Source organism: Drosophila rhopaloa, unplaced genomic scaffold, assembly GCF_018152115.1.
Source record: "Drosophila rhopaloa isolate 14029-0021.01 unplaced genomic scaffold, ASM1815211v1 contig_167, whole genome shotgun sequence".
NCBI classification, from domain to species: domain Eukaryota; kingdom Metazoa; phylum Arthropoda; class Insecta; order Diptera; family Drosophilidae; genus Drosophila; species Drosophila rhopaloa.
The window spans coordinates 10122829-10142128 of record NW_025335047.1 but is presented as its reverse complement, the minus strand read 5'-3'; the positions used below and the strand labels follow the sequence as shown (position 1 = coordinate 10142128).

Genomic DNA, 19300 nt, shown 5'->3' with positions numbered 1-19300 from the left:
TTGTTGTCTAGTGATATGCCAAAGATCAGGCTGACTACAGCTGATTTATTTATTGATTTTACTATTTGGTTTACAAAGTGCAACCCATTAACACTGTGAATCTGCTTAGTAGGGAATTAAGTTTATTTAATAAACTAAACAAGAACGTAAAAATAATGAGTGCAAACAATAAATTTATTGTTCACATTTTATTTTGATTATAATAAATATTGGGTTTAACTTTTAGTAAATAAAACTATATTCCTAAAATATGTAGCTTGATTTTTTAAGATCCACTTTAACTTTCATTAAAAAAAGATTACCATCATTTTGTTAAAACGAAACAGCTTAGGGACATAAATAACCTATTTTTTGTAGTTAAATATTTAATTTATAGTGACGATTTGGCAGTGACACTAAACAACATGAACCCACATTTTAAAGCACTTTCACGTGTCACAAATCAATTGTATTTTTCAATTTTGGAGAGAGCTCTTTATTGTCCAGGTCCAGCCAGGCTCTTTTCCATGAACTTCTTCTTGGCGAAGCAGGTCCACCATTTGTTGGGCTTGCCGTCCTCGGTGCTAAAGACCTTCTCCAACACCCGGTTGCCGGTTTCGTGGCGCAGCTGCAGGAGGTACTGGCGCATTAGATCCGCATCCTGGGCGCTCTGCGGCTTGGCATAGACGGCGTTCAAGGGAAAACCGGCATCGCCAGGAATGTCGAACTTGGAGATGGCCAGACTATACATGTCCTGCTGTCCCTGAGCCTTGCTCGTGGAGCGATTCAGCTTCTTTAGGCACTCGGTTATGTAGAGCGTCACATAGATGAGGACACGGTCTACATCCGACTGAAAAAGTGTACCGATAAGGCAATATAAATCTGACAGTATTGGGTAAATAGTGCGCATTTCACTAACAAGATCATTTCACTTCAAAAACGCACTTTGCTTATTAAAGACACTAATTAAACTTTGGTAAGAATACTAAAAAAAGGTGAAGAGAAAAATCAAATTAAAAAAAATGACCAAAATTATAATACCCTCTGCAAGGGTATAAATATTGCCACAGAACAAATGAACAGCTGAACAAAGTGAACTAATGGGTTCACTTGTCCAAATGAACAATTAAGCAATTGAACGAACATTTATTTACCGAACAAAGGGGATAAATTAGCAGGTTCAGTTTATGCATTGTATTCTATTTTCCACTAATGGTCAAACCAACACTAGAACTATATTTATCCTGATTTACCCTGATCGCCAGACTTCAAGCTCACCTTGATTTCATATGTGCGAAAGAAGACATTCGCTTTGAAGAAGTACAGTGACTCATCGATGATGTCGCTCTCCACATTTGCACTGGGCGCTGGTCCGCGCACCTGTGTCCTCAGCGGCAGGATGGCCATGTTGCCCACCTGCTGCCGCACTTCCTTGATTTGCGAGTGATAGGCCTGCAGAGATTAAGAAATGAAAAATAAATACATTTTTCCGAAATGTGATAGCTGGCAGGGGGTCTGGCACCTGGTTTCGTAGGTGTAAAATCAAGGAATATCCCACAGCCTTGGATTCATTTACCTCTTGCATGGAACAACCTACTCACCGGCATGTTTATCCTAATAGATCTTCGGTTTTAATTAAATATTTTAATGTTATTATGATTCTCTACAGATAAAGAGAAAACAATTTATAGGCGTCCTCTGTTTACGATTTTGCCAACCCTAATCTGTAACTGCAGACATCAGCTTACTATTTATTGAGCATACGGTCATACTTAAAAAAACCGCAATTTTTGAAAAAAAATAGTCAACAAAAAAGTAAAACATAAAAAATTTCAAGTGCATTTCAAATTTATTCGCCTTTAATTTTTAAGCACTATTAAAATTATAATGAAATTTTTCTTTTTTTAGATATGGTAACCAGGTTTTTAAAGGCAAACAAATGTTCCACACAATCGAGTTTTCCTGTCAGAATTAAAGCATCGATTGTTTGACAACCCTAAGTTCTGAAAAAAAGCTTAAAATTTTCGATGTGTGCGCGTCTCCTCAAAGAATTAGTTTTAGATCTCGCTCTATATGGATCAGAGTAAAATTTTCCTGCAGAACGTGGCCAATATCGCTGGCCAACTGAATCTCAGCCAATTGGAAAGATCTGTCATGGCCTACAAGCGTTTGTGCCCGAAACTGGAGTCATTAACCAATTCGGGTGCGTCGACGCCCAACATATCTCCTGCTCCATCACCAGCTCCTGTCGCTACTCAAGGATTACGAGCAAGTGCCTCGGAATTTGTGCCGCAAGTGCCACCCAGCAGCGACCGCATTCCGACCGACTTGGAGGATGAACAGGACGAGTACTCGGATGACGATGGTCAAGACGTGGAGCGCACCATGAGAGCTGTAAGTTTAGAAGTGCAATTGTTGTACACTTTTCTGGAGTCATTTTTAAACACAGATTAGAAAATTAAGCCACAATCATTTAGAGGTATGCCACTTTGAAATATGATATGTGTAAGACAATTTATAAGCTTTGAAATGCAGTTTTTGTACACTTTTTTTGCTCATGAGCAGAACTGCAGTTATTGGAATCTTTTCCGCAAATCCATTTTTCAAAAATTTGGAAAATTTAGATTCTTAAAAGTTACGAAAAATCGACACGATTTAATTTTAATGAATCCCTCCCCCCTGGCCAATATAATTTGCACAGTTTTACTACACATATTCTCCGACTTGGACGATGAGGCTTGTACTGAAAGAACGAAATCGGTTGGATAAAAATCGACATGGTTATTTTTAAAAAAATATCCTAGCAAAACTCCAAAGGATCAGTACTGAGTTTAATGTGCCGTTCGCATATATTGCTGGAGCTCCACTATGGCATCCACGCGGTTTGTCCTCCCCGTATTGGTAGTGTTGGTGTTTCAGAACTCTTTATTGAAAATACATGCTTTTTCTAACTAAATTTGTTTTCCACGAGACTTATCTCCTTATTTTAAAGTTATTCTTTTATTTGTTCCCTCTTCTTTAGCGCAAGCCCTCAATCTGTGGTTTTCGATTTTATAATCACCACTATGAGACGGAAGATGTGTGCGAGAGCCACTTGGAAGCGGAGAAGAAGAGAAAATTCGGCTATAGGGCTCCCAAGTTTCGACCAAACCAGCCAACTGGAAGGTCACCAAAGGCGGAAACGAGCTCCATTCTCACGGCGGACCCTCCCAAAGAACTGGCCAACGGACAACCCCAATTTAAAGGTCCCTATATGCCGCTCCTGCAGCACCGCATCGCCAATGCGGAGGCATACGGGCTCATCCGAGCTGCCAACGAACGGAGCAGCATGCTCCTGGAGGATATGGTTAAACAGCTGGCACGCTTGGACAACTGTCCATTCAATCTCAACTCGCTTTTTCGGGGCAGAGGTGCACAGAACCCCGCATCCTAGATACCTGAATATAATTTTAAAAGTGTAAAAATTTATTGATTAAAGAAGGCTATGATTTTATAGTCGATCTGCCATTCAGACTTATCAGTTGTTGAATATAGTCACAAGTGTTTTTTAGCTCAGAAAAGAATATGGGTAAAAAATATAAATCCAAATCGGGGGCAAACCTAAAGAAAGTGCCAGTCGTAAGTTTCTAGTTCTTATCAAGGTTTCCTCTACACAATTTTCTCTTTAGACTGAAGCCAAAGAAGAACCTGAAACTCCTCGTGCTAAGAGTCCTAAGAACGTCGAAGCGAAATGCGCTGTCCCGAAGGAACTGCCTCCTAAGATAAGCATGGAAAAAGCTAAGATGCACCAAGACCAAATGTCGGCTCTTGCCACAATGCCTCTTCGCTTGGATCAAAAAATCCAGTGCATCAAGACTGTGCAACAGGAGCTCTTTAAGCTGCACATGCAGCAGCTGACCCTCCTCGACGACTGCACAGAATTCCTCAAGGAACTGAACGCAGTGCAGTCGGGCAATAACCTCGAGGAGAAGCTTGTCCTTGAGACATTCGTCCTGGTCAAGGCCAAGCTATCGGATGTGTTTGAACACTTCCTGCCCGCTCAGTTGGATATGCTGAAGCACGAAACGAAGATCTTGCATGTGTCCAACCAGTTGATGTCCAAATAATTTGCTAGTTTTAGTTTATTATTATTGATCTTATTTTTAATAAGACTTTTAATGCAATATCTATTATAAGCCTTTTATTTCAATCTTTAATTTTCTAAATAGCAATAGAGGCATTTTCGTTTTTATTTTCTGAATTAATAAATCAAGATTTCTGTCTACCAAAGGTGATTCAAAACAGCCTTAAGTAAATATCGGTTATCGATAATTTGGTGGTCATCAAAACAGTACCATCTCTATGTGTAAGCGCGTAAATTTGTAAACATTTCCGTAATAAAATGAATCCACCGCCTGCTCGAGGGCGCGCCCCGTCGCGGTTCGTTCGTGGGCGTGGTCGCGGCGGCGGGGCCTACCGCCCGTACTTCTATTTCCGGCGCAATGGACGCGTAATCCCTGCCCGCGGAAATCGGCAACCAAACCAGGAAGAATCTGGAGCACCAGGCGCTCCGGGTGACGATTCGCCTGCAAACCGACAACCTAGAGGCTGGAACCGCACAGCCAGCAAACGGGGTGGCGGTGCCAACATGGACTGCAGTTTCCTGCGACCAGAGAACTACGCCGCTCCGGAGGATGGGCTCCAGGTGCAGAGCATCGCGGTGGACAATCCGCGGGCCTACTCCGGCTGGCGTCTGTATTTCCTGCGCGATAACTACGAGGAGGGCAACGAGCTGGCCAGAAGGATCATGGCCGTGGAGGCGCACTATCAGCGTAATCCTCACAATTACGATTCCGTGAGGACGCGAGATCGGGGATACTTTCCCCTGTCCGCCTCTGACATTCTCCACGACGCTCAGCTGAAGGAGGTTTGGCCTGATTTGGCCAAGGACATCCGGGAGCACCCTCTCCGCACGCTGGCCACGCTCTCGCTGGCCATGCACACGGTGGTGGTGAACCATCTGCTAGACAACAATGACTCCACACCCACTGAAGCCTCTACACCGGAGATGTACATTCCACCCGTCACGCGGCTTCGAAAGATCTACGTGCGACCGGTTGACTTTGTGCCCGTGGAAACGATGGAAGGAATCAGCCACTCCCGCGTGGACACCCTCTTTGCCATTCGGGGAACCGTGAGCAGCGTGGGAGAGCCCAGCTACAGTCTCACATGGCAGGCCTTCCGCTGCAGCCGCTGCCAGATGGAGATGGCCATGCGCCAGCGTGGAACCTTCCAGCCACGTCCATACCAATGCAAGCGTTCCGAGTGCGTGGCTCGCGACGATTTTCTGCCACTCCGGAGCTCCCCATATACTCGGGTTTCTGTCAGGCAGATCATTCGTCTGGAGGAGTCCAGCTTGTCACATATCCATGACTTCGAGAGCAGCCTGCCGGGGGAGATGGACGTGGAGCTGCGACACGATCTGGTAGATGCGGTACGAGTGGGACAGGAAGTCGTGGTTACCGGAGTACTCAAGCTGCAGGAACTAGGGGAGGATGCTGCCACAGGAGACGGCTCCAACCAGATGCAGGCTTACCTGAAGGCGGTGAGCATCCGGGATGCGGCCAACATCAAGCGTAAGTTCAGCGATCGTGACTTGGAGGCCATTGCCATGATCAATGCGGAAGAAAATAGCTTCAAACTCCTGGTGCAATCCATTGCCCCTGAAGTGTACGGACATGAGCTGCCCAAGGCCGCCTGTCTACTATCCCTTCTCGGAGGTAGAGGGGATGAAACAGAAGCCATCAACGTGCTCCTGGTGGGCGATCCCGGCATCGGCAAGACCAAGATCCTGCAGAGCTGCGCACAAATCACTGAGCGTGGTGCACACGTAAGTGGAAAACGTGGTGCTCAATCTGCCCAGCATTTGGCGGTGACCTTCGCTGGAAGGAACAAGCGCGTCCTGCAAGCGGGCGCCTTGATGGTGGCCAGTGGCGGCGGCCACTGCACTCTGGACGATGTGGACAAGCTCTCGTCCAAGCAGGCGATACTACTACAGTGCCTACAATCAGGGCAGGTTAATCTTCCGTTTCCCGGAGCCTTTGCCTCTTTTCCGGCTCAACCTTCGGTGATAGGTTGCGCAAATCCTCAAAGAGGACAGTACGATGAGGGGCGCTATTTACTGCAGAATATCAACATGACGCCGGCTTTGCTCCGGGAGTTTCACCTGGTCTATGTGTTACTGGACAAGCCATCCGAGAGGGACATGTCCCTGACTGCCCATGTCAGGGCACTCCATGCTGGGGCAAAAAAACGAGCCAGGATCGCAGCCCGCTATGCCCTAAAGCCAAAGATGAGTGACTCCATGTGCGAGGCAACCTTTCTTGTGCCGGCGGCGGGAACAGAAGATGACAAGATGAAAACGGAGGACGACAACGACAGCATCATGCAACAGGACTTCGATCTGGACAAGCGGCTCGAGCTGCTGGCGGAGGATGGGGACATGGACCTGCTGCCACCGGTTCTGATTAAGAAGTTCCTGGCCTACGCCCGCCAGGAAGTTAGTCCGCTTCTGAACGACGAGGCCTGCAATACTATTCTGAGATATTTCTTGGAGCTTCAAGGTAGCGCCGGCCAGGATGAAGGCGAATGCAGCCAAATTGGAGCGGGGTGAGTGCATTCTTTTGGTGATGGATTTATTTAAGTTATATTTCTTATTCTAGTTATAAGTAAGCTATAAGTTAAGATATTGGGCTATCGCATAAGCTTGAGGAAAGAGGAGACAGGCAGCTCCAGAAAGATGGCCAGGAGAAAGGAGCACAGATAGGACATGGTCATCGTGAAGAAGATGAAAGCAAACTGTCGGGGAAAAATAAAGGAAGATAACGTTTTATATCGGTTCTGAAACAATTTGTAAAGGGATTACTTACCATCATGCCCGTGCCGAAGTAAATGGGCTCCCGCACTGTGGCCAGAACGATTCTAGCCACGAGGAGATGGACAATAAACGCTCCATAGGTAAGCCGTCCCAAAATACGGAAAATAGGCAGACAGGCAAATTTACGAAAGATCCCTGCGAGGAAGAAGTATGGATATTAAAGTAGATCTATATCAACCCCAAACTGATACTCACAGCCAACTTTGCTGGCCATGCCCACGATGAAGATGCCCAGGCCAAAGCCCCAGATGTTTCGCTGTAGACCAGCATATAGGGCACCCCAAATAGCGGATGGAGCCACGTAGTAGTGCTGGAAGATGGGATGAGCACTGAAGAGCCAAAGGATGCCCACCGGGATGAGGGTGAACCAGAGCAACTGGAAGCTTTTCAGCTCTCGCAGCTTATATTGCTTCAGAGCCAACTGATCGTAGACCAATGCGGCCAGGACTCCACAGAAATAGCAACCAAAGTTCATCAGGGACGAAGTATAAAACTCAGTGAACTGGCGGTCTCCTATGAACGAATCCTTTTGGGTTCTGTTTAATTGACAATGGGAATGAATTTCATCAATGTGTCGAAGTCTCGATCATGATTACTTACTGTGGTGAGGGTATAAAAATGGGATAGTAGTCCATGGCATATGTAAGCACCGCTGGCACCGCCACAAAAAGAGCTAGAATGCCCGCATAGAGCTGCTTGCTCCACTTGGCGAACCGGTGGCCCAGCATCAGCAGAATCAAGCTAAGCACAAAGGAATGCGTGTCCGCTGCCAAATACCAACCTTGGAGCAGGCACTGCAAGTAGGGAATACGGATTTTAATTGGAATTACCTGGAACGTTGGATAAACTACCACTTACCCGCTCATCCGTGCGCACGAAGTTGTTGATGTACAAGAGATTGGTCCACCAGTTGCGCCGGCAAGCCAGCTGCTCGCGCTCGAAGATGTGCCGCCACAGAGGTCCCCCGGCGTTCTCGAAATAAACGCCGCTCATGAGCAGGACAAAGGCATACGGAATGGTCAACCGGATGTACCGAAAGATATTGAACTTAACGAAAAGCTGAGCATACTGGCCAAAGCTCCAGGTGTCCTCCTTGGATTGTATTGTTCGAGAAACAGCCAGCCAATTGATAGTCAACAGCAGACCACTGATCACAAAAAACGTGACAGTTATCAAGGATCCCGAAACGAGCAAGGTGCCCGCTGCAGTGTGAAGCAGCCGCTCCGGATCCTGTGGATTACTAATGGCACTCTCGTAAATCACCCAGTTGGTATGGGCAAAGATCACCATAAACATGGCGAAGAACTTGAAGCAGTCGAGGAAGCGCAGCTCGCGTCCGATCTTGCCACTTGGCTCCTGGTTGAGGCGATACCAATTGCGGGCTACTGAAAAGGTGAGCAGCACCTGCTGTGCTGTGCTTTTGGGCGGCGTCTTATAATGATCTCGCTCTTTGAGCATCTTGTCATGACGCCCCCGCTTCAGGTGAAGATCCACTAGGCTTCCCAGGCAAGCCAGGACCAATAGGACGCCTAGAATCCCATAGAAGATCAGGTTCCAAGCATCTTGAAAGAAGGAGGAGAAAAGTTGAATACGTTAATCAAATACACACAAAATGTTTATGAGTTGCATTTAATGTTCAAAGTTAGAAAATTGAAATTGATGTAATAGACTATAGATCAAAGTACAAGTAGAATTCAAAGAGAATTCTTATCTACTATACAAAAGGAATGGTATTCTGTTCTTCTGTTATTTTATCATTATATTAAATTCGGTTAAATAGTTTAATATCAATGCACTTACCGTCTTCCAACTGATGACCCGCCTGATCGCAGTACTCCACTACACTCTTGGCCTGAACCCCGAATCCCCGACGCTGCAGCCGCCAATTCAGACAGGCATTCGTCAGTCGCTGGTGACGCTGCCGGTTAGTCGTCTCCATCGAGAACAAGTCCAGATACACGTTCACCTGGGAAGTATTCAGCCATGGGGGAATCATTAAAATACCCAAATGTCAACGTCGGGCCCTTGGCCTTGAAAGAAATGGGTTTGATTTGATTGAATTGGATCGGATTTCGCTGTTTGACCGCCCATTTCCATTTTTGGCCAACGCCTAAGTCAACAGCTTTGTGTAATCAGCCATCGTAAATGCATTTTGATGGCGACTGCATCAATGGCACACCATTCCCATCTCTCAACTGCCAGCTTCCAATACACACCTATCCGATGTTTAATCAGCGGATTTTCCGGCTGTAATTTATGCAATATTTATAGGTAATGAAGATAAAGATCACGCGTTTGGACAGAGGCGCCAACAAAAGGGGCCATTAAAATAAGACACTTTCTGTTTATTCTGGGAATGTACTTTAACTTCAAAAGAGACCTTGAAATCTACCGCAGGTAAACCTGTTTTTAAAGTCCGAAACCAAAATATGAGTCAATACATTTGCATCTAACCAAAAAAATTACCTATATAGACAAATCGATTTAGTCGATAAGATTGGTAGCTTAACTAAAATACAAAACACGAGACTGAAAAGTTTCTTAGTTTAAAAAATAAAACTGAACGAATTATGCAATATGTATTATGCATTTTTATATTTCATAAAACAACTTCAATTCGATTCACTTTAAAACCCCTTTAGACTGCGCCACTGCTCCGTTAATCTGCAACCGCAAGTTGAATAAACTTTGGTGCTGCTATCCCGGCTTCTGTGTCCGATGATTGTTGATTGACCATTACGGCCAACGCCTCGGCCAGCGATGGGTTTTGAAATATCTGGCCGGCAGCGTGTTCGAAGATTGAATTAAATCGATCGTTAGCCGCAGCTGAATCGCTCCCAATGAGGTGACACCTCCGCGTGGCCTTACCTTCGCATTTTCCGTGAGCAGGCCGGCCTGCAGGGCCTCCAGTTCGCTATTGTCCAATCCGGCCAGAGAAGCCTCACATTCGCGGAGGCAGAGGCCAAAGTAGAGCTGCTTGTGATCAAAATGGTGGCGATCGTACTGCGAAATTTCAGCTATGGCTCGCCAGGCGGCCACCGACACATCCGGCTGGACTTCCGCCCGGACAAAGCAGTATGTGGAGGACTGGCCCTCGAACTCCTGGAGGCAGCGATCGTAGTCATCCAAGTCGTACAGCGGCGGCATCTCATAGAACTGCGTCACTGCAAGGCGGAAGGGAAAGAACAGATGGAGAAACATCACAAGGAATCAGTCGGATGAATCAGCTCATTAAGTGGCAAACTAGTTTTTGGACTGGAAAGATCCTTTTTCGCTAGAACCGCAGTCCGAGTTCAATGGCTGTTAATTCAAGTGAAAGGAAACTAGTTTTTTTTTTGCCCGAACTTGAACTTGCTTTGCATTTGCCTGCAGCATCTTCATCTCTATTCCGATTAAGGGAAATAAGCAAACAAGCAAATGTAAATATTGTAATTGTTTAGCCTTTTTTGCTGGCCAAGTGAGTGCCTCAATCTCTTGTCAAATGCTGAGTTAATTGTTTGTCAAAATACTGCTCTGTCATCGAAGTCTCGAGATGTTTTCGTACCTCCAATTTGGGAGGGGAACTTTTACCGCAGAACACGCGATTGGGAGGAGCAGGTGCAGATGAGGGTAATACCAACTTTAACAAAGTGTTCTATAGTTATATCGATTGACAAGCATAACATGCAATCCGAACAAATGTCACTGCATAATGGATTATGTGATTTTTGTCGTGGTAGAACTTCCCCATTTGCAATAGAAAATACGGATACGCCTCTTCAAGCTAAATTAATCATAGGCATTAAATGATTTGTGGTTTTAGTCGCAGTTTATAATTTGTATTACAATATTCAACCCCTTTTTCTGCAGGCAGCTAAGTAAACAACTTTATTGGGTAATATCTACCGTTTATAACTTTTATATTACAAACATATTTTATATTTGACTGACTAATTGATATTTGTAAACTCTTAAAAATGTTTTATTCTAGTCATAATCTTTAATAACTTTAATACTCACTTTATTTTAATTATCCTTTTTTATACAATTTATATCTCCTCTTTCAAATACTTTTTTCATTCTTCACAATCATTGTTATAAAATCTAGTCTTATCCAACGACTATCAGAATTGGTTATAGGCCCATAAATCAAATTTATACGGCACATAAATCCTCATATTATAAGGTGTTTAATAAAATATTCACTTACTGTTCAATTGAAAGCATTGGGCGCCCGTTAAAATCGCCGCTAAAATCACGATGTGTAGCATCATCGTGAGATGTATCTAATCGGCGATCGTAATGCACCCTCTAATTGATTGACTTTGAAAGACTCTTGGCACTTTCGTCACTCGAACACCAATCAAATGCAACGCCAGCGCACCAATAACAATAAGAAGCGGAATTTCGTCAACGGACGCGACTCAAAATAAATGAAGTAAAACAAAGCAGATGACCAGACCCAGGGGCTTCTGCTGTCTGGCCAATGCCAATGTTAGGAAATGCACTTTTGGCTTAAACCAAACTGAACCGAACCGAACCGAACCGATCAGCCAGCTAATGAACCGTTTGCGCCAACGAGCGAGCCGAGAATGAAACGCGTCCCAAACAGATGCGTGCGGTTAAGGCCTCTGGACGAGATGAGGGCTCCGCTGCCTCAGCCTCTGCCGATGTAGATGCAGTTGCTGTAATGATGGGTTTCAAAACTCCCCCCGAGAAATGCGTTGGTTTCCGAAAAATAAACCAAAACAAAAAGGGCAAACGCAAAATGCGTTGGAACATGTTCGATGCTGGGCACTCAATCGCCCACATGCAACTGATTTATGTTTACGTTTTGGGTTTTCGGCCAAGCTAGCTGTGATTGAGCATAACGCGACCATCTGGGCCTACGACTTACAAAATCCTAAAAAGTTCTCTGCCAAAACGTGTTTTGGGCCAATATGGAGATAACTAAATAGAATTTTTTACCAAAGGCGTAACGACGAAAACAAGATGCGAAATTAATAAGGGGTCAAGAAGGCAAGACCAACAAACGGCCTCGAGCTCTTAATCGTCTGAATTACGAATAAATGGCTAAGAATAAAAGAAGACACGTTCAAAGAACTATTACCAAAAAGGGTGAAATCAAAAGACTTAGGCGCCAAACTGGGTGTCCAATTTATGGCTTAGAAACATTTTTAAAATCTAGAAGGTTATATTTCAACTAATTTACCTTGCTGAATAATTACAAGTTTTTATATTTTATCTTACTATAATTTTGGTGGGTACAAGATATGAATTTAATTTTCCTCAACCTACATTATACATATATAAAACATAAGCTTTTAAGATCTTCATAAAAACATATTAAAACCATAAAATTATTTTAAGTCTAAGGTATTTTCAAATAAGTTTAAGATATTTTTACATTTACGATGGAAAAATGCATATGATTTATCTTATTTTTAAATTAGGATAAAAGGAATTAAAAATGTAATCAGTTAAAATTTCCTTATCATTTTCTTAGACAACTTCTTGGGCTGATTCACTTGTCTCAGGCACGTGCCCGGCTGGATCTCTCCCATGTGGTCAGCCCTACGCACGTGCGGGATGTGATCGCCCTGCTGACCGAGAGCATCGCCCAGACCAGCCTTAAGTCCAGCTCTGGTGGATCTGGAACTCGAGGAGGAGGAAGAGGCGGCGGAAAAAGCGCTCAACTACGCAATTTTGTCCAGTTGATGCAAAAACGATCGGCTGCATTGGGGAGGCGTATATTTGAGTACGAGGAGCTAAAGGAGATCGGAACGAGAGCTGGAATCTTGACCGGCATCGGCCAGGTGGTGGAAATGGCCAACGTGGCCGGCTATTTGCTCATGAAGGGCGCAAATATGTACGAAGTGGTTCCAGACTAAGGAAATTACAAATTAACGTGTCAATATTTGACTTTTGTCTGTGGTTTTCTTTCCTGTTAAGTATTAGTAAAGTGGTTGTTAAATTGGGAAAAAATGTCTAGGCATATATTAAAAATAACTATGACTGAAAACATTGTTATCGTTGATATTTTCATAGTGAAATTTAAATTTGGAGAAAATAGATAATATTTATTTATGTTATTGTGTTCTAATTTTGTAAGAATTTGAATGCAGAAGCATACTTTAGGGAGCATAGTTATTTAATTTTACCACAACACTGCGTGTTAAAAGTAAACCTACTTAAATCCCATGTTCTGCGTTAATGAAATCAACGCCTGAAGCTAACAACAAATGTACTATTAGGCTTCGCCATTCGTTTCTTATTAATACTTATTTTTTAAGTAAATCGTTTCTTACATACACACAGTTACCAAGTTGTCAAGAAAATCATTTCTTACAAAAAAACCAACTGATCAAAGATACAATAGTTTATTTTTATATTACAAACACCCTTTCCATAATTGGTTTCATTTAATACTTTATTTTCTTGTATCCATAAAATTAGATATAATGTAATAAGATTTTATAAATAAATACACAAAACATTTGTATTCGTTAGAAGTGTTCTATCGTTCTTCGCTCGTCCTTAAGTTCTGGGTATTCTAAAGTTGATGTCTTGCTTGTTTTGAATGCTTTGTTTCAGAAGTCAATAGTAACTATTTGAACAACTCTCGTATACGACAATATACAAGAGCTGAGAGAGGGGCTTAGATCTAGGTGGTTTATCGGTTATTAGAGCTATTTTTACCGTGCCTGGAAATCCTATTCGACTATATACAATATTGCTAGTGAATGTAATGTAATATTTGGCTTATACTTTTGCTACCCCACTACGTTGCTCTTTTAAAACTTATATCCTACATACACTTGTGTATATCTAGGGATTTTACATTCGAGATATTACTGTGTTTTGGTTAGTTCTGGATTAAGGGCTAGGATTGGTTAGAGTAATTGAGATTAATAATACATGCCAATTTTGCAATCGTTTTAGGCTAATCAGTCTAAACAAATCGATACGAACGCCAAACGCGCGAACAAAACGAAAATTTGTTACTAATTTTCTGTCTAAATATTTCAATCTAAAATCAAGCTAGTCCTTAAATCTAAGCCGTATCATTTCCATAGTGCTGTTTAGTTCAAGATTATTGCACAGATATTTCAATAATAAAGCTGGGGGAATATAGCTAACCGGAATGCATTGCCCTGGGCAGACGAGTTGGGTATTTTGGCCTATTATATTGAGTTAGGCTGTAAGTTTGACATCATTCATGTTTGGGTGGGTCGAATTACATAATGAAAAAAATATACTATAAACTTTAAAAAAATCTATGGTTAACTCTAGGCATTTTTAAATCCATAACGGGTTTTTTTTTTTTACAAATTTCATAGCCGCTAAAATGAAATAATATTTGCCATGAAAGTTAATCCCAATTTAAACTTCTTAAACATGTAGAAGAGTACATACGAATACTTTAGTAAAAATTGGCTATTATTTAGGGGAATAACTGGGCCATAAAAATATAATTCAAAATTTAGCCTCATTTTCCTTAAGCTTTGACCTGTAATCCTGTAAAAATCTGCAGGGCGACCGTGCCTAGAATTTTTCATTAACCTTTATACTGTATGATTCAACAAAAAAAAAATCTACCCACCCTATTGTGTGTTTATAACTATGTCGTGTGCTTTGTACTTTCAAAACTGTTGAAGACAGACAGTAGACGTGACGAGAACTAAATAAAGCTGAGAACTTTGCACTTGGCGCATACCACTAACTATGCGAACTAAACCACAAATAAATACAATAAATATTTCCGCTTGATGGGCTTTAACCACCTCACACCTCCGAGCGGAATGTGAGGTTAAAGGTACGAAGCTCCATGGGCTCCAAACTGATCTCGGCCAGAGAGCGTATGTGAAAGCTATCCTTCGACGGTTTCTGCTCCGTCCCCGTCAGACTGGTGGCCTCGATTGTGTGCAGGCTGAGCCGACCGAGCTGCACGTTACCCAATCCCTTGCTGGACAAAGGACAGATGGCCTCCATGGACAATTCCCTGCTGGCGCTCACGCTGCAATCAAATCCTTGGCGATGCAGCACCAGCAGAGCCGAGGCGGACGGAAACAGCTGCAGCTCCGGATCGGATAGGGTGCGCAGATTGGTCAGGTGAACATCGCACGGCAGCGCTCCCTTGGGCAGAAGCCTGACCAAGGGCAACAGAGCAGCGGACAGTTCTGGCTGCTCCAGGCTGCTCACAAAGTAAAGATTCGGCGGGTAGCGCAGTGCATTGGCCAGCTGCTGTGCCTGCTGACTGAGCACTTTGTAGCTGGGCGGTTGCGTGACATGCTGACCACCAGGTAGATCCTCCACCAGCAACCAGAACTTGTGGCGCGTCAGACGGCTATCCACGACGCCCTCGCCCATCCCGCGATAATCGTCGTACAGGGTGCGCCGGTCTAGCATCACTTCCAGCTGGCCCGGCTCGTAACTGGCCGCTCCTTGGGCGTGGGTCGTCAGCAGAGTGAGGCGCAGCCGCGTGTCCTGGATAAAAGCTCCCGAGGTGATGGGGAAGTAGTTGCCTTCGATGCCAATTGCCGGCACTTTTATACGTCTAATCAAACAAGGAATGGCATTATTAGCATAAGGTCTTTTAAACATTGAAAATATACTCCTCAAATTTGGAAAATGGCAAAAACTAATCGAATTTTCCAAGTCTTGGGGAGGTTCTTCCCAAGTAGCTGAACTTACTCATGATACTGAAAGCCGTTTTGATCGCTGTAGAAGACGGGAAGTTCAGGCATGGTAGCCGCATCGGCCGGCTCCTTGAGAGGATCCCGCTGCAGCGGGACTTGAGCAATATTATCTATGTTGGTGACCAACCGCATGAACAGCTCCGTCTCCCGGTTTTTGGGTGGTGGCTCAAAGTCTATGTCGTTTTCCACATATATAGCCGCATCCAAGTGAGTTCGCGTGTTGAATATGCGCACCGTGTGGGCCAGGAAGGGGCCGTAGATGACGGTCACGTCACTGGCTATCGGTCCCGAAGTGATAATGATGCGCATATCAGTGTAGCCCTCGAGCACTTCCTTCTCGGCCTCACTCTGCTCAGGATCGGTCTTGAAAAGGTATGCACCCGAGTGAAATTGAGCACTACGATAGGCGGCAAACTTGATGTTGCACTGCAGCGGTTTCAAGAGCTCTTTTTTCTGGTTCTTACGCGTGATGGTCTTGAGGAAACCACTCTTCTCGTCGAACAGTAGACGCATATGGGGATTTTCCAACTGAATATCGCCTGTAGACAAGAATAAACACGTGAGTAAAACATGTTATAAAATAACTTTAATAAATTAAATGCATCTCACCTGCTGGCTTGGCACGAGCCCCAAAAACTGGAGAGGGCGAGACTTCGGCTTCATCCGGCGGACTCACTCCTGCAGGAGCTGTTTCCGTGCAGTCGTCACAGTAGATGGTAGCAATGTTCCGCTTGAAGTTCACCTCGTCCACCTGGACGCGATACGTGCTAAGGGACAAGGGTTCCAGCTCGGCCACGAACATCACTTCAAACTGCCGTGTCGAGGTGCGAATGCGTCCCACTGTACCGGAAACGGATGTGCCCAGTCCCTGTTCGTAGGTGTCCGTGATGTTCCACACCGGATTGATCTGGATGTGACTCAACTCCACGCCCTTATCGTTGAGTATCTTCACATTGGGATGCTGGACGCGCAGAGTGACGATTTCCACCCGCTTCTGCGCCAGCGAGTTGTACAGGACAAAGCTTCCTATCGATCCGACAGAAACTGAACCACCCGCTCCACCTTCTCCCGCAGAAACAGTGGCCGTGGAGTCGTCCCCGTTGGCCATCTGGATGGGCATCTTACGCGGCAGCTTGTTGAAGTTATCCCGCTCGAATTCGCTGAGCAAGAAACCGTGATGTCGGGGTTGACCCTTTTGAAGCAGCAGCTCCAGACAGGACTCCTGCATCTTGACCATGTTCTGGGTGCTCTCGAATAGACGCATGGCGTAGTCTCGCATCACCGCCGCCTTGGAGGTACCAGTGATGGCATCGTGGTGCTGGAACAGTCCCAGATTTCGTCTAGCATTAATGATGAGCTCATAGTTTTTTTCGTAGATCTTGATCGCATTCTCGCGCTTCGCCTGGCGAGCAGTGTTGTAGGCCAGGGTGAACACAATCTCTGCGGATCGCAGCTGATGCTCCAGCTCGGAACTCAGCAGCTTGTAGAAGGGACGTGTGGTGAAGTATCCCGACCAGTAAGCCGGCCTGCCCTCCGAGAAAATATCCGAGTAAACGAAGAAGTCGCCCTTGAAGCTGGGGAAACCAGGACTGCGATCCTTCATGCGCTCCTTGATGGCTTCAAAGTAATCGCTGGGTGTCCCAAAGCGGATGTCTGCGTTGTAGAGCCTCCGATTGGCCATAATGTAATCGATTAGTTTCTTGTAGTTCTGATACTGCTGATCCACCTCGCGATCCTTGTTATAACGGAAATCATCGCCGACCGGGATGAGGGCCACGTTGTGGGGAAACAAAGAGGCGGTCCTGGCATACTGCTCAAGCAGCAGCTGCGCCTTTGCCTCCAGATTATCGTCCGTAATGAATTGGGCTTTTACGGAGTATTCTGTGTACTCGCCCGGTATTTTGCGGAAGTCAAAGTTTAGGCAGATAAAGGGATGAGGACCACACGAGCCCTTGATCGAGTATATATCGAAGGGCATGTTATGGGTAAGCAGGCTGCCAGTCTCACTGTCCTTTCCGTTTCTGCCCCTCCAATAGGGCTTCCAGATGAAGTCACCCGACTGCTGGCGGGCGAACCACTGCTTCCAGGCGTAGTGAATCCGCTGAATGATGGTGCCCTCGAAATTCGCTCCGGATAGAAGATATGGCACGGTGCTGCCATGTCCAAAGGGATCTATGGACCAGCCCACTTTCGGCGTCACATTCAGGTTGTTCTTCAGCCATTGATGGCCCTCGATGAGCTGATCCAGCATTGGGTAAATATGCACGTTCGCTTCATCCGTCATCACCCATCCACCAGTGGTTATTTCGATGCGACCCGAGTCAATCAGCCGCTTTAGTGCTCGCTGCTTGGTGGGATGCGCCTGATCCCACCAAAGTTGCAGGAAACTGATCTCCGACCAGATGAACGTCATGTCTGTGTACTCTTGCATCTTGGTCACCAGCAGGTTGAGGATCTGACGCGAATCCGACTGGAAATAGTTGGTGAAGGTCTTCAGCCAGCCGGGATCGTTATGGGAATGCGGAACCACTATGATTTTCAGTGGTGGCCGCTGTTTGTCCTTTTTCTGCGCATCAAAGCGCTCCTCGAAACCTCGATCCCAGTACTCCTTCGAGCGCATCCATTCCGGCTGGAAGAGTAACATAATAAGTAAAGGGATATTTTAAAATGCATTAAACACCAAGACTTGAAGTGTGGTGTTCCCCTCACCTGAAAGTCGAACTTGCTGTGCTCCTCGCTAGCGGTTATATTCGTGTTGCTCTGGAGCAACTCGTAGCACTTGTCGCCCCATTTGCTGTTGGTATATTCCTCCTCCGATTGCGACTCCGGCGACCCAGTTGTCTGCGCCACCTTCGCTTCCGAGGATCTCTTCTGGTTCGACACAATCGCGGTATGTATCTTCTGTTGGTGGGATATCGCGGATGAACCTGCGCCCACGCTGAAACCGTTTATTGCATTGAGTGGTGAACCACGTAATGCCGCCGACGGAGCACCCGTCTCGGAAATGGGCGCCGGATTGGGCTGGCCAATGGAGATGTAGTAAAGGCAGAGTAGGATCGTCACGAACGCCGATAGTAGACCGATGCACCGCGCCGATCCGCGGCGAAAGAGCTTGAACGACATCCTGGTCAGTGGACTGCGTTTGCTTGTCCCCGGTTGGGATTCCCCCAGATTATCTTGGCACTGGGCTTCTTCTTCCTTCCTAGGGCTGTGTTCTACATCTGGAAATATTGCAAGGATATAAACATTTTTAATTTTGCAACTTTAATATATAGAGGTGTTTTACTTAAGCAATTGTATACGGATTTCAAATACAGTTATGTTATATGTTAAAAATATGTTTTATCGCTTATTATATATCTCATTTCTAACCAAGTTAAAATCTGTATAATTTATAAAACCAGTCTTTTGGAAATCATTTCCTTAAGGATGCCTTTGTTTATCTGAAAAACACTGCTTTTAATCCAGAATAACTATCATTTAAGCCGTTTATGCATGCAGAAACTATAAAAAGCGTAGCTGTAGGAGACCTCATCCATTCCAAGCTTAATCCGGTTCCTGATTTTATTTTTCCAACACTAATCCCGTCTGGGCTGTCCTTGCCGCAAGAGTGTTTGAATATTTTATGCGGACAAGGGCAGGAAGTTTAGTGGAGAATTTAATTAAACCATAACAAGGACGCAGGAGGGAAAATGCCTGGAGCCTGGTGTAAGGAATGCATAAATGC

General features: G+C 44.9%; 6 protein-coding genes across 8 annotated transcripts in view; 3 read left to right on the top strand and 3 right to left on the bottom strand.

The window, feature by feature from the left end:
* Positions 1–147: 147 nt before the first annotated feature.
* LOC108037437 (actin-related protein 2/3 complex subunit 3) lies at positions 148–1702 on the bottom strand. Its single transcript, XM_017113996.2, has 3 exons — positions 1581–1702; positions 1258–1431; positions 148–829 (listed from the first exon to the last, which is right to left on the bottom strand). Exons 1-3 carry the CDS (start codon positions 1584–1586, stop codon positions 476–478), a joined length of 534 nt encoding a protein of 177 aa, XP_016969485.1. The 5' UTR covers positions 1587–1702; the 3' UTR covers positions 148–475.
* A 229-nt stretch (positions 1703–1931) lies between these two features.
* LOC108037063 lies at positions 1932–3492 on the top strand. Its single transcript, XM_017113518.2, has 2 exons — positions 1932–2373; positions 3002–3492. The coding sequence occupies exons 1-2, from the start codon at positions 2053–2055 to the stop codon at positions 3410–3412; spliced, it is 732 nt and encodes a 243-aa protein (XP_016969007.1). The 5' UTR covers positions 1932–2052; the 3' UTR covers positions 3413–3492.
* A 10-nt stretch (positions 3493–3502) lies between these two features.
* Positions 3503–4146, top strand: LOC108037075. The gene is made up of 2 exons (XM_017113530.2): positions 3503–3597; positions 3648–4146. The coding sequence occupies exons 1-2, from the start codon at positions 3544–3546 to the stop codon at positions 4083–4085; spliced, it is 492 nt and encodes a 163-aa protein (XP_016969019.1). The 5' UTR covers positions 3503–3543; the 3' UTR covers positions 4086–4146.
* Positions 4147–4325: 179 nt separating this feature from the next.
* Positions 4326–13383, top strand: LOC108037239 (DNA replication licensing factor REC). The gene is made up of 2 exons (XM_017113769.2): positions 4326–6627; positions 12381–13383. The coding sequence occupies exons 1-2, from the start codon at positions 4361–4363 to the stop codon at positions 12763–12765; spliced, it is 2652 nt and encodes an 883-aa protein (XP_016969258.1). The 5' UTR covers positions 4326–4360; the 3' UTR covers positions 12766–13383.
* LOC108037246 (nose resistant to fluoxetine protein 6) lies at positions 6644–11481 on the bottom strand. The gene is made up of 8 exons (XM_017113778.2): positions 11085–11481; positions 9764–10059; positions 8696–8861; positions 7754–8457; positions 7496–7689; positions 7091–7431; positions 6888–7030; positions 6644–6816 (listed from the first exon to the last, which is right to left on the bottom strand). Exons 1-8 carry the CDS (start codon positions 11146–11148, stop codon positions 6712–6714), a joined length of 2013 nt encoding a protein of 670 aa, XP_016969267.1. The 5' UTR covers positions 11149–11481; the 3' UTR covers positions 6644–6711.
* Positions 13287–19300, bottom strand: part of LOC108037219 (alpha-mannosidase 2) — a 22332-nt gene continuing 16318 nt past the window's right edge. For all 3 annotated transcript variants that reach the window (XM_017113760.2, XM_017113744.2, XM_017113751.2), the window contains exons 2-5: positions 18283–18794; positions 16183–18202; positions 15569–16112; positions 13287–15431 (exon numbers count right to left, since the gene is read on the bottom strand). In XM_017113760.2, coding sequence (XP_016969249.2) covers positions 14660–15431; positions 15569–16112; positions 16183–18202; positions 18283–18696 — 3750 coding nt within the window. In that variant the 5' untranslated portion in view covers positions 18697–18794 and the 3' untranslated portion in view covers positions 13287–14659. The remainder of the gene's footprint in view (positions 15432–15568; positions 16113–16182; positions 18203–18282; positions 18795–19300) is intronic.

Coding starts and splice junctions, on each gene's coding strand:
- LOC108037437 (XM_017113996.2), bottom strand. Junction 830..1,257: donor TTCGCACATATGAAATCAAG/GTGAGCTTGAAG, acceptor ACACTTTTTCAG/TCGGATGTAGACCGTGTCCT.
- LOC108037063 (XM_017113518.2), top strand. CDS start 2,053: ATGGATCAGAGTAAAATTTTCCTGCAGAACGTGGCCAATATCGCTGGC. Junction 2,374..3,001: donor TGGAGCGCACCATGAGAGCT/GTAAGTTTAGAA, acceptor CCTCTTCTTTAG/CGCAAGCCCTCAATCTGTGG.
- LOC108037075 (XM_017113530.2), top strand. CDS start 3,544: ATGGGTAAAAAATATAAATCCAAATCGGGGGCAAACCTAAAGAAAGTG. Junction 3,598..3,647: donor ACCTAAAGAAAGTGCCAGTC/GTAAGTTTCTAG, acceptor TTTTCTCTTTAG/ACTGAAGCCAAAGAAGAACC.
- LOC108037239 (XM_017113769.2), top strand. CDS start 4,361: ATGAATCCACCGCCTGCTCGAGGGCGCGCCCCGTCGCGGTTCGTTCGT. Junction 6,628..12,380: donor TGCAGCCAAATTGGAGCGGG/GTGAGTGCATTC, acceptor TCATTTTCTTAG/ACAACTTCTTGGGCTGATTC.
- LOC108037246 (XM_017113778.2), bottom strand. CDS start 11,148: ATGATGCTACACATCGTGATTTTAGCGGCGATTTTAACGGGCGCCCAA. Junction 8,458..8,695: donor GGGTCATCAGTTGGAAGACG/GTAAGTGCATTG, acceptor CCTTCTTTCAAG/ATGCTTGGAACCTGATCTTC. Junction 7,432..7,495: donor ATTTTTATACCCTCACCACA/GTAAGTAATCAT, acceptor TCAATTAAACAG/AACCCAAAAGGATTCGTTCA.